Here is a 14,412-nt window from a genome sequence, read left to right on the forward strand (position 1 = left end):
GTTAATAGGAAATTAATGAAGATTTTTTTATTTTTGATACTTTTGGAGATTATGATACATCCAAAGTATTTTGTCTCTTAAGAAACTGAAAACAAGGAAAACTATAAAATTTTGAACCTGTGAGGTTTATTTTTCGAAACAAGGTTTTTTCTAGAGCATACTTATTTCGAAAATGCAAGTTTTTTAAGCAAAATATTATTTTGATTTTAACGATAAAATTTATAAGTTTGAGGAAAATTAAACTGGTTAATATTTGAATCGCTGCATGCAGAAAATACTTCAGTTCTACACACTGCTTTTAAAGAATTTTTTTTCCCTTCTTTTTTCCCTTTTCAATCAGTGTGGAAATATGAAGAAAAGGAATTTAACTTATGGTTTAGTTCATAGACTATGAAATTGGTCCAAGCACTAAGAAGTTTTACTTTTTTTTCGTATTTTCAAGCTGACTGGAGAATTAAAAAAAAAAGCTATTTTTTGCATAGTTTTTGCCAAAAATAGATTAGTAAGACCGAAACCCATTTTGCTCGCAGCGATTCATTTCAAAAGTATGACATTAGAAAGAAAATTTTTGATTAAAAACAATTTAAGCATTGAACAAATTCAGATTTAAGGTTACGTTAAAGTTTAGTAAACCTTCGATTTTTTTAAAAAATTCTCTTAGTATTTCCTAATTTTACAAATTGCGTTGAATTGAAGACTGATCAAAATTCTTTACATATCGTCGTATTTTGCAAATTTTCAGAGGGTACAATGATGTTTAAAAACTCAAAAATATTTTTGTATGCAAGGTATTTAACACTCTTTTTTTTAAATTCAGTGGCATTTCCAGGAAACTAAAATTATATTTTACATTATAGGACAATTTATGTTTTTCTCTTAAATATCTTCTAAATTCTGCAAATTCGTATATTTTATTACACATTTAATTCAAAATTAAAATAAAATTTAATTTTTTTTGTATGTTTAGGATTTTCTTAATGCATGTTCAAACTTTCCTCAATCAAATCAATAAATCTAGCACAAATTTCTAGTTTATTTCATACTCAGCAGTACCATATCAAATGAATAAAACTTAAAGTCTAAAAAAATCAAACATTTATGTTGTTATTTTAATACTTATGTACAAATATAGTAGACTTTATTATACAAAATTATCAACACTTTGGTAACATATTCTTTGGTCAGTCAAGTGATTTTCTTCAATCAAAAAGTATAAAAAATATTATACTTTGAGACATTATTTACTTTACAATGCAGCAAGATACTATTTTTTTTCCGCCAGGAAAAAAAATGTTAGTTGCGTCACTTCCTAAAGTCTTGTAACTGTCCTGCTTTTAAGCAAGAGGCGCAGCAGTATCTGCCATAAATTTTGTTATTGCAGTAATTATTTGCAATGATCATCTGACAGTTAGAAAAATGAGGATTGTCAACACAGCTTGGATCTTCAACAGTTAAGTCTAAAAGAATAAGTTGATGGAATCAGTTAAAAAAAATCGAACAATTAGAATCATTTTTATTATTAGCTAAACAGATAACACAACAAAACTTATAGTAAAAGAATGTAAAACATTTCACTAATATCTCTGAAATTTAAGGAAACTCATTAAATGTTTAATTTTTATTGTCGTCACTCTGTGGATAGAATACTCGTGTACCAGGTTCGAACCTCAACAATGGCTAGTCGATACAAATTCTGTTCTCAGCTAACACCAACCACAGTGTTAGGTAAAAATATCATCAGTGGTAGATAGGTGAAGGATTTGAATCCCCCTCATGCCACGAAAAACCGTAAAAGGTTTTCTTCTCTACGTAATGTGACTTTAAGCTCCATCAAAAAGCAAGGAAGGTAGTTTGTTGAAATGCTGGACAAAGAAGTTTCCTTGTTGGGTTTAAAATTACCAGGCTCCGGATTTTCAAAATTGAGAGTCGTAAATCCAAAGATGGATGGGCTGTCCAACTCAGGTATTATAAAATAAAATAAAACCTTCGCTGTCGTCTTTTGTTGATACTCAATAGGAATTAGTGACAGAAAGCAGCTATATGATCTCAAAGTGTAATTTTTCTTATTAGAAATCTACAAGGAGTGCAATTGGTATTTCACCTAGAATTGACTTCGTACTTGAAACAAAGTACTCTGAAAATACGAATTTTAAAATTACAGGCATCAACAGTTTAAATCTTTGAATATTTCTTCTGATCACAGTTAGCTTTTTTATTTTACTGAGTTGCTACATTTCAAAATACCAAATCGAGACATAATACATAGACGTTCTCATGAAGTTAAATATAATGTGTTCTTCTGTTTTATTAGTATGAGGTACAATTTTTGAGAATTTAACGTTTGTAACTTGAACTTGAAGAATTGTTTGTAAATTGAAATTCATAAATCTGGGACGTTTTCTTTTTGATATATTGTATACAGTTATGTATTAGACAAAAAATTACAGTACAACTATGACACCGTTAATTTGTTAGGGTTCTTCTCTGTCAAATTATTTATTTAAAAACGTGCGTTTGGTCTTAGTCTGTATCAAACATTTTATAATTTCAATAAACAGAAGCAGTATAATTTCAATAAACAGAAGCAGACACTAAGCAAAAATAGAAGCTTTTATGTGTATTGAATCTCTTTAACATCATTATCGTGCATATTTCGCATTTTAGTTTTAAGAGAAGAAAAAAACCTTGCAAGGCAATTTTTGAAAATAACGATCTTTAGATTGCATTGGGGAGGTTGCTGAATTTAATGGCAAAATGGTCAGAATTTGGCAATGCTAAACGGAATTGACTTCAAGCTTTTTAGCTAAGATGAAAAGACAGTGGCTGAATTAAATCTGACACTTACTAGATTGCATATTAAAAATACAGCTTTTTTAAAATTTCTCAGAAACTGTTAGACCAATGTCGCTCAAATTTTGAATTTTACTACGTACGATTACATTCGTTAAAATAATGTAAAAAAATTATACCTTACGACTATTATTAAATTAAGTAATAAAAAGTAATAAATATTTACTAAAAAAATATTTCTTGCATGGAATTATCTTTAGATAAACGAATATTATAATTGTGTATAATAATTTCTAAATTCGCTTGAAAAGTTCTCGAGATACGACGAAATACGCAAAAAGTAAAATTAAATTTCAGTGGGTTCAAACTTCGGATTGCTCTTCTGACCAAACTATTGGGACCGTATTTCCCAGATTGCGGCTACCCCCTACTTTTTGGAAGTCAGAAATCCAAATTCATCTAAAAAAAATTTATGTTTATTCAGAGAGCTAATTTTGTTATCTAAAACATTGTCTGTACTAATTAATTAGCATATTTCAGGCCCCCTCTTTAAACCATTATTATTGAGTTCTAGCACGGAAAAATCTGATCTTAAGATCAAAAGTTATTCAGGATAGTAAGTTAATTTTTTGGGTATTGCACATACGAAAAACAAACTTCATCACTTGTTAAAAGAAAACCATCAAACAGCTAATAAATTCACTTACCAATGACTGTTATGGATACAGAAGATGTGGCTACATTATTGTTATATTCTGCAGTGCATTTATATTCACCGCTGTCTTCTTTTTGTGCTTTAGTGATAAATAGTGTGTTGTTTGAAAGTAATCTTTTGCGATCGTTCTCCACTATAATATCATTTCCATGGCTCCAAGTAACTTTTTTTACTGATTGCGGACCCTTTACAATGCAGTCAATCTGGAGAGGTGAACCAACTGTTGGATTGTTAGTAACTAAGCTGACCCTAGTTTCCAGTGGTTCTAAAAAAATAAACAATGAATTACACTATTATGATTATTTAAAATATAACATCATTAAAATATAAATCATAATGCATTTCGATTGTTGAAGATCAGCTATGGGAAACATTTAAGAGATTATAATTTTTATTTCTTGAAAATCATAAAGTAAATTAAAAATAAAAAACCCTTCAATGAGAATACTCAATTTTCGATTAAAATCTGTATAAATTGGACTAATATAGATGCGTTACTACACATATTATTGGAACCTATCAACTGTTGGATAAAAATTTTGGGCCATTTAAAAAAATAATTATTTTAATTGTAGTTAAGACTTTCTAATTTTCAGGACATCCTAAAATACAGAATGCACATTCATTTACCAATCTCTCAATTTTATTTACCACTTATCTTTACGACTTATATTTATGCAATAACATGCGAGTTTTGAAAATGTAGGTGAGGAAAGAATAAAATGAAGATAATTAAAGTAGTGATAAGTATTTTTAAGCAATTTCTATCTTTATAGTGTTGAATATTTTTTTTCTTCATTAATTTTTTTTTAAATTTCACTTTTAAAAAAAATAGACATTGGTTTAGCGTTTGGGGAGAACAGCTATGTTTTTGAAGATCATATCACTCTATACACAGTCTTATGCTTCCTATTTCACGTCATGTAAAATTAAAAATACAATCGAGAGATTTGGCGCTTTTACGTGCGTTAATTCTTCACAACGCTACCACAGAACATCTCGGTTCTCTACAAATTTTAAACAGATACGTACGGAAGCCTGTGGATTGCTACGGGGAAAAGATAAATTTCTCTAATTTTTTATCAATATACAGGTGTACCGTATTATTTAAACTGCTAAATAACCACCATGTCGTTTTTTCTTAAGATTCTATTTGTTTCAACTTTCTATCTTTAAAGAATGGGGAGGATGTAAATTACATGACTCACATAATGAATCATCTCAAATGATGAATCATCTCACAAAATTATCAGAAACGGATAAAACCGAGACACTTTCTTCATCAATATATTTTTCTCCTTCAATAATCATTTCCTGATGGGGAGTTTTTTTTTTTCTCCTGTGCATGTGATATTTCACACTATCATTTACACATTATCAATGTTGCCCTTGAAAAAAAATTTGAGATTCGAAATGTACAACATTTTCTCTAACCCGAATACGTAAAATCATAGATTTTCAAGGTTAGAACCACAAATTTAAAATATAATCGAATTGCGAAACTGTATTTATAATTGTGCTGTAATTAGTTATAAATGAAACATAAAAAACTTTATCTAAATCCTCTTGCAAAAAATATATAGATACTAAGATTTTGTTTGTTTTGTTTAATATATATAATTTGTGAAAACTTTCATCCTATTCCTACTTCGAAAGGGAATTGCTAAATCAAATTACTTTTATTACATTCCGTTTTAATCTCGATGCCCAGTTATATAAATTTCAGTACTGTAAAGTCAGTATATGTACAGAGTGTTTCATAAAGGACATCTCGTATAGGGGCATTCTTTACTACAAGTTAATAATATTCGAAAATAATCAATCCTTGATTTTTTTTTTTCATCATACTCCCTTTACATTTTTATATACACCTTCGTACTTTAAAGTTTCTAAATATTACAGTATATACGCAGTATGGCAAAATGTATCGTAAAAGTATAAAACCCAAAAATAGCAACGGCGGGAGCGTCGCTAAAAATGTAGAGAGAAAAGAATGAAGTATGACTGGTTTTACCATATGGATATTGAGATGGTGGCGGTAAAGGTGTGACAGCATTGAAGGGAGTTAAAGGTTCCGAATCTCTGGAATCGCTATCTTCTGGTAAGTAAGGCGCACCAAACTCCGGTTGCAGTTCAATAATTAATGTCACCTTATAGACAGCACCTGAACCTATTCCATTGTGCGCATGGCACGAATATTCACCCCTATCCTCATAAACTACAGATCTTATAAGCAAAGCAAAATCGGGTAATTGCTCGTAACGGCGACTTGACAGTGGCAGCATTGTAGTGTCACGCCACCAAGTAACTGTAGGTCTTGGCCACCCGATGGCATTACAGGGCAGTTCAGCTGGTTCTCCGATATGCCCTTCCGTTACATTCACACCAGGCAAGATTTTGGCAGGTTCTGTGTTAAAGAAACAAACATGCAAGAATTGTTAGTATAAACGGGCATGCTGTTAACATAAAGTTAGTTATTGTATGATTTAATACTAAAAGAATAATCTAGAGTGCCTAAAAAAACACATGCTAAATATTTTGGTTACTTTATAAAAGTTCCCTCCTATGAGTTATATTTAGAATAGCTTTTTTTTAATTAAAAAATCTTAATATTTGAATTTTAGAATAAGAAAAATTATTAAAAGAACAACATGTTAAGGAATGTTAAAATATTTCTTAAGGAATTCCGGAAACATGCATTTTACTTACACTAAAATTTATTATTTTTTAAATACTCAGTTCAATCATGCCCGAGTGTCGAGTCCTTGATAATGTAATGACACATTCCTAAATAACTTAATAACCAAGTTTTTTAAGTTTTTGGTTTATCGTCTAGGGAATTAAAGACACTCCAATAATTTTATTTCATTTTTTAACCGGAGTTGAACAACAGACTTAATTCTGAGTTTACGACTGCCAATGCTCTGTAGTCTTGTAATTTTGAACCCAACACACTAGGCAAGGGAATTTCTTGATCAATCATTGGGGGCAAACTAGCCTTCTTGGAGGATTTTTTTAAGAAACTCACCCGCTCCTGCAAGGAAAGTACGAAAAACTCTCATTGTTAGCCCCACGGCAAGGGGATTCTAACCCATGATCCGTCTACCAATGAGAATATTTTACGTCTAAACTGTGGTCGGCGCGAGACAGGAGCAGAATTCGTCTCAACCAGCCAACGTTGGGGTTCGAACCTAGGTGACATTGTGAGGCGAACGTACTCTCCCCTGAGCCACAGAAGCTCGCTCCAATAATTGGAAAAATAAATAAAAATTAATAGATATTAAAATATATTTCGCAAAATCTTATTTTATTCAGTGGTTATAAATACACGTTACAGCCAAGCAGATTGAAGATCGAATTGAGATAAGGTAGAAAATAATCGGTACCATCGTAAATAATGTATTGTAAAAATATATGTTGCATTCGTAAAGTATGAAATGAAATACCTTAATTTTGCTTTAATTTTCAAAAGATAAGTAAATATGGCATTGTGATCTTTTTACATTATAATATTAACCCTTTTTGTGATAGTTTGAAATTTCCGTTTAGCCTCTCAAAAATGCAAATAATAGGTTTAAATAATGATTGCAGAAAAGCTAACATTTTGTATTTTTATAAAGTAAATAAAAACATTCCTAAACATTTTTATGAAAGTAATAAGCATTCAACAACCAAATATTTTTGAAATATAATTGCCATTCTTTTTACTGTGTGGGTTATTGTAGTAGTATTATGAGAAAAGAGATATAAGACTTGAACATTACTTAAGAATATTCATAATTTTCTATTTCTTAGTATACCATGAAGGAACTGAAAACAGTATAAAGAGTTACAAATAAACGATATAATTAAACTTTTTAACATACAGAAATAAAGCAACTTTTTCTTTATTAAATTTTCTATATTTGGATTAAAATGTGTCTTAGGACTTACATAAAAATGATATATTTATTGAGTGTGAACAGAAAAAAGTACACAGCTAACTCTTTCGATCCATGCAATAAAGGTAAATGTGTAATCGTCTGAAAAGCAAAGTTAGAGGGCATTTTATTGTACGTATGAAACAATTCATATTCTTTTATCTACAAATGGTGTGTGTGTGCCCTGAGTTTAAGCCTCATGCTTCAGCCTATATGGGTATCTACTGCCTTATAGCAATCTCACTTTGCCATTCGTTTTAATCTTTTGAGTAATTATTTCACACGGTCTGCTGGCAGGGGACCTAAATATCGTTCTAGTAACGGTAAGGCGCATTTAAATTATGATCTTCTAAAAATCGGGGCTATCCTCGCTGGCGATTTCAAGTTTCTTCCCAGGGTGTTCTGCAATGGTTGATTTTAATATATATTTTCAAAATCTATGTCAAAAACACATCAAGAATCAAAAATTCATATTTATGTGTTGAAAAACGATATAGAAATCAGATGAATCACTATTGAGGAAAGCGATTCTAAGAAAAACTTGTTTCATAGCCAGAGAGGAAATTAAAAGTGATTGTAACAATAATTTTTCAGTTTTTAGACAATGTAACTGGTTTTATACTTTTCCATTCCGCCTTCCTCAATAGTGATTCGCCAGATTTCAAAAACGTTTTCGTTTCTATTTCACTTACATTTTTATTTTGGTTCTAATGAGCCTAATTATTTGATTTAATTTTAGACTTCAAAAATGTATGTTTAAAGCTCTTGTTATGGAACACCCTCTACTTAGTTCTGAAACTCTGAACAGGAATCTGTCATCCTTTTCTTTCATCGTTCTTTTCGTTTACATCTTTCATTTCTATTAACTTAAGCGTGTATTGGCAGATCTTACATTGGAATACAAAGCATTTACCTCTACTTTTTTCTAAATAAGTTTAATCAACGTTAATCAATTTATTGGAAATTTTAATAAATAAATAATTTTAATAAATAAAAATAAAAGAAATTTTCAGCTTTGAAACACAAATAGTTATCAACAATATTAAAAAGGTGCAGATGAAATGAAGAACTTTTTAATACCATTTTAGTAAACTGATTAAATGGTAGTCAATTTTTGAAATTTTAATATAAAATAATGTTAAGAGTAATGTAAAATTCTAAGAATCTGAGCTCTCTTTTTGTAACTTTTGGCATAATTTTATAGAAGCAGGAGACACAGTAAGAAATCATACCTGGCTGGGTTGCAGGGACCAACAAATCGTCTGAAAGGAAAAGGAACCAACCATTTTATTATTGAGCTAAAATTATTATCATTTTAGAATGAAATAACCAAATGTTACACTTTAAAATAATCTTCCTATCATATAATGAAAACAGTTTTTATTATTCTAAATAAAATTCGTAAAAAGTGTAATAATACATTGTGCGTTAAAACATTAAAATCAGAATGATATTCGGAACAATTACCTTTTAGCATTTACAACCAACAGCGGATTAACAGATACATATTTTCTCCCAATTTATTATAATTAATACCATACAAATAATTTATTAGCAGCCCATATGTTAGAAATATTACTGTTTTGGCATAAGAAGAAAATCTTCAACATATTTCATGTAACTGTGATTTTAATTTATCAGCTTTCAGTTAGAAATTTTTACTATCTTCACTTCCCATTTTATTAGAGTTAGTTTCTGTGCGCTATTATCGAAATTTCGATTCCAAATCAACATAAGAAAATGAGATAAAAGTCACCTACTCATTCAACAAATGTGTAAATGTTGAGAATAAATTTGACGTCGTTCAATGATGCTTTGTTAAGTCTCGCGAAACTTAACCCCCAAAACATTCTGCTAAAAGTAAAATAAATTTTTTAAAAAATTAATTAAAAAGGGTGAATTCTTATTTTTATTATTTACCCTTAAAACTGAATTAATTACGTTAATATAATACAAAAATCAGTTAGTATTTTTCAACTTTATACATAAAGTAAATAAAACATGATTCGCTATTCGTTACGAAAGTTGGTTATGTAATTTGCCTTCAACCTTTGTTTCAGTTATGCTCAGAAATTGTGAGTGAGTTTACCTGTTGGAGCCATGCAAGTGAATGCACACCCATTATTGCAGCATTTATGGTCTCCTCTGCAATCTGCATCATCTCTGCAGCGAGTTTCACAATCTCTTTCCTCAGTTGCTTCTCCTCTAGACGATGGACAAAGACCAGATTTGTGGACTGAAACAAAAATTCAGAATTTGACGCGTTATGGCTTGTTTTCACTGAGTATCAATTCACAAACTTTCACTTTGTAGGAAAAAAAAAGTTATACTAACTTCTTCTACACACTGCTTCAGTCTTGACGGCAGACCTTGAAGTGCGCACGACATCAATTGCGCATCGGCTACCTTCTGGACAATTAAGATCCTGAAATACACCAATGTTACATCAATTTTTAGAATTGATTCATGTATTATGTAAATAAGTTGCAATGGCACTATAGTTAAGGCAGTAATCTCTCATTGTTAAGGACAGAGGTTCTTTGAACCCATCTCCAGATGGGTTCAAAGTTGTCCTGACTTCAGATTTAGTGAGCAGTACTGATCACACTGCCCCATCATGCTCTTGTTCTCAAAGTTATGAAGCTTTGATATCCATGACACTAGTTGTTACTGCAGTACTTCACATATTTTTTAATATGTGATATAAATAATGTGAATTCTCTGAGTTGCCTGGCTTGTGAGAACTTAGGGAAGGAAATTCTTTTTAACTATATTTTTTTCTGTTCTGTTTATCATGATAAACATACTTGCGCAGAATGCTGTCCCTGTTTCAATAAACTTTCAGAATTATTAATTTTGGAAAAAATGTAACCACAGTCCTGTAAAAATAAAACATTGAAATCGAAATACTAAAATTTAAATTTAATCGAAATATTAAATTTAAATTTAAAATTTAAGTGACTAATAATTGAAGTTATTTTAGCGTTACCATTTAATATTTACTAAAACTACACTCAGAGGTGTGACAGCCCATAGAGGGCCAAGGTCTACTGCGCCCATCTCAGTTTTCTTGACCTTTGGACTCTGAGGTGTAAGAGCAGATGTTCCAATTGGGTGGTTAGCCCAACGCGGAACTCCCAGCGTTTAGTTCCCAAGCATGCTTGCTTGGTACTCATTTTATCGACCCACTGAAGGGATGAAAGGCTGAGTCATCCTAGCCCGGCCCAAGGATCGAACCAGGGACCTGTGGTACGACAGCGCGAAGCGCTACCGCTCAGCCATCGGGCGTCACCATTTAATATTTAGTTATCCTTAATAAGAGCTTTTTGAATGAAACGAGCTCTATGTAATCCCAAATAATTCCTTCAACAGCAGTTGAAAATCATCGAGTTGAGCAGTGCACGAAAATATTGGATTTGCCTACTTGTTTCAAAATATAGAAAAGAGCAAAGACATAAAAGTTGTAAAAAAATTTTTTTTTAAGAATTTCCATTTCCATCTTCCCTTACTCCTTTAATTCTTAAGATGTAGTGTGTACTGTGTACTCACAAAGTAATTCCTGCATTCAGTATCATCTTACCTCACAGGGGTTGGCACACCTACAAGAAGAACATCCGTTCACATCAAAGGATTCTTCAATACCATAAGGACACTGTATATTTGCACAGTTTGAAGGAGCACATTGTGTGGGAGACGTGCTTGTTGGAACAGGAGTGGTTTGGACAGATGTTCCAATTTTCGGTGCTAAAGCTATAAAAAAATTGGAATGAAATGAATTTAAAGCACATAAAAATGCATTTTTTTAAATCAATGATAAAAAAAAATAGGACTCAATTTACTGAAAGTTGAAAAGAAATGGTAATGGAGCTTTAAGCAAAAAATTTCTGGATAGAAATTTTTTCAACAAAACTGATTTAGGAGTAAAAATAGTACTTTTATCTAAAATGTAAAATCTATGACTGCATTTATAAACCCTCCAATTTACAAGATTTTAACCTCTAAAACATTATTCATAATTTAATTTGTGATGGAGAAAACAAAAACAAAAATACATCAATAAATCCGTAATAGTAATAACTTTAATTTCATTTATTTTCTTTTTGATTTTCCGAAGAACAGAGTATAAACCAATTATAGCAATTTATTCACTTATATACGACTTTGCACGTACAATAAATTTCTTAAATATAATAAATATCATACGAAAAAGATTTCAGGTAAGACATATATACAAGTTTTATTTCTCCTTCAAAATTCCATGCATTGTGATGCACGCTATAAAACTTCAATTGTTTCTCAAAATTTTTAGCAACTCTTTCGTAAAACTCATTATGTATTTATTGTACTAAACATTGACAATATATTGGGTTGAAATAGATGAAGTACGGCGTCTGGGGTTCTGATAAAATAAGAAAAATGAACTTTGAGACTGTATTCGTGCAGTATTTGATGGGTCGAGTCTTATTAAAATGTTGTTTTTTTTTGTCATTTTAGTTCTGCTGAATCCAGAAAAATTTTCGGTATGTTATAAGATGAAGAATTTACCATTCATAACAATAATTAGCTTTCAATTCTTTCCATCAGCGTGAGTTATATTTAAATTTGTGCTTATTACAATCGTCATTGAACTAGATTTTTAAATGCTTGTCTGTCTTGAGTATAAACTTCTATCATATGCCGTCATTTTTTCATTATCTGCCAATAAATTTATTTAGGGAAACCAATGGATTTCATTCAACGTAATTATTGATTGCTATACACTTCATGAGAGTATTGAGAGCTTAATTGTTAATCTGATACTTAATACTAACAAGCATTTCAATTTATAACTAGCTCAATCTCTTACTGCTACTCTTATGACCAGGTTATCTGAACCACTTAATTACTTTGAAAAAGTATCTATGCGAAATCCAAGCAAATGAGGAAGCATCAAATTTGCGTTTTTCCTAATTATGAAGACCTGTAACTGATTTATTCTTGTTGATTCAACTTGAAAAATGAAAAATAATACATAAGAGTACAGAAAAGTCCAATTTTCATGAAATATTCAAGCGCATTAAAGCAAGTCCTTTCCAAATAAGGCGAATTTAATTTAATTTAATTTAATTTAATTTAATTTAATTTAATTTAATTTAATTTAATTTAATTTAATTTAATTTAATTTAATTTAATTTTTTTTAATTTAATTTAATTTAATTTAATTTTGTAGCTTTCTCTTATTAGTATTCAATCTCTCACAGAAATTGTTATCATTCCTATTTTGTAAAAACATTTTAAAACTGCATTATTTTCTTAAATTGTTTTGAGTCTACCAGAAACAAGAAAATTTATCATTCCCAAAGAGCCTTTTTTTTTCATATATATTTATAAAGAAGAATAAAATGACCTTAGGGATTAGGACAGGGCATTAGGGATGTTATTATGTATCTTCTAGAGAAGAAATTATTCTGACCTTTGATTCCACTGCAAAATCGTAAGCATATTTCCGATGTCTTGAATCTGTTTTTATTTCCACCACATCCACCAAACACAAACGGTAAGCAGCTTTGCGTCTGAGCGTCATAAAACCATCGAGGGAGTTCTTCATTACACGGCCCGGTATCGACGGCTAAACGGCACACATCTAACCAAATAAATAATAATAAAGAAGTTAATATTAAGTGAATGATAAAAATAAACATTTTTAAGACTCAAAAAAATTGAATAAGGTAAATTTTCTAGTTGTCTTAATGGTATTTTATTAACAATGCCTTATTATGAATACACGTCCAGCCATCATATGTTACCATCTTCTTATATGCCTGCTTATAATAAGGCAAACAATCAGAAAAAGCTTCGTGTAATTTTAAGCAGCTCAAGAGTTGTTCGTGAAAACTGTTGATAGTTTAGAAAATAACCTTTTCTCATGCTTCATTTCGCATTTCAAAGATTTTGAATCATTATATTAAAAAAAAAATTATGCAATATCTAACGTTAAAATTTTGGGATCATGTTACTGTGGCAGAAAACTAAACCTATTTCGGTGAGCAGTTGTTTATGAACATTTATAAGATTTTAGCTAAATATAAATTGAAAAGAACGCTAATAAAGTTATTTTTTTTCGTAAAGAAGACCACTTAATGAATATCCCGGAATAAGTTCCAAAATTTTCTGGAAATCAGGGAGTCGGACTTATACACCTAAAGTAAAGATGAACATTCATGAAATATCGTTGCCTTATAAATAATGAAATAGTGCTGAAACACCCCGTATCGTTTATTCCTTTCAGAAATTATTGTTTACATGTTATTCACAATTAGTTTTCTATTTTCTCTCTGATGCATATCTTTTTAAATATAAAAGATTGTTTAAGGAGCAATACTTTATTACAATAATAATTGAGAGTGCATCTTTATTTGAGGACAAATTTACCAATTTTAGAGAGAACACTGTGAAATATTTCTTAATTTAGAAAAATTTTGTAAAATCAATAAGTTTTTTATGTTTTTGAATTTTTGAAATTTTTTTTTTTTTTTTGGTTTTTTCAGCCATCGACTTATAAAATGGACGTATCAGATATTTGCTATCTCGTAATCAGAAATAATGTGTCGATTTAAACAACGGAATGTATGGTAATTTGTGGTAAAAAACTGATTCCTTCGAAAGAAACTCTTTTTTTTAGTTTTTAGAATTCTTTGTTATGTTGCATTTCCATTTGCTAAACTGCAAATTTTAGGAATTTTTTTATTTCAGATGCAGTAGTTCCTTATGAAGAAATTTCAAACATTTTTTTTTCCATTAGAACTAGCCTCATTGCAACATTCAACAAAACAAATCTCAACATTTAGAAAAGGCATAAAATATGCATATTAATAACACTTGTTAATGTTAATGTAAATTACTATTATTGTTATGAAAGCATAACATACCTTCATTGCTTGTTGGTGGAGGTACAGGTAGTAGGGAAGGAGGGGCTGTAACCAGATATTGGTTGGAAGCATGCAGTCA

The 14,412-nt window shown here is 30.2% G+C and overlaps 1 protein-coding gene across 1 annotated transcript in view; it reads right to left on the reverse strand.

The window, feature by feature from the left end:
• The window catches only part of LOC107447945 (papilin), a gene marked incomplete in the record, with an annotated part of 216,134 nt that overhangs the window by 128,624 nt on the left and 73,098 nt on the right, over positions 1–14,412 (reverse strand). Inside the window, 8 exon segments of the mRNA XM_071182252.1 lie at positions 3,532–3,770; positions 5,520–5,912; positions 8,658–8,687; positions 9,515–9,661; positions 9,760–9,850; positions 11,006–11,175; positions 12,878–13,048; positions 14,334–14,378. Coding sequence (XP_071038353.1) covers positions 3,532–3,770; positions 5,520–5,912; positions 8,658–8,687; positions 9,515–9,661; positions 9,760–9,850; positions 11,006–11,175; positions 12,878–13,048; positions 14,334–14,378 — 1,286 coding nt within the window.

This window comes from Parasteatoda tepidariorum, chromosome 1 (assembly GCF_043381705.1).
Source record: "Parasteatoda tepidariorum isolate YZ-2023 chromosome 1, CAS_Ptep_4.0, whole genome shotgun sequence".
Classification (NCBI taxonomy): Eukaryota; Metazoa; Arthropoda; class Arachnida; order Araneae; family Theridiidae; genus Parasteatoda; species Parasteatoda tepidariorum.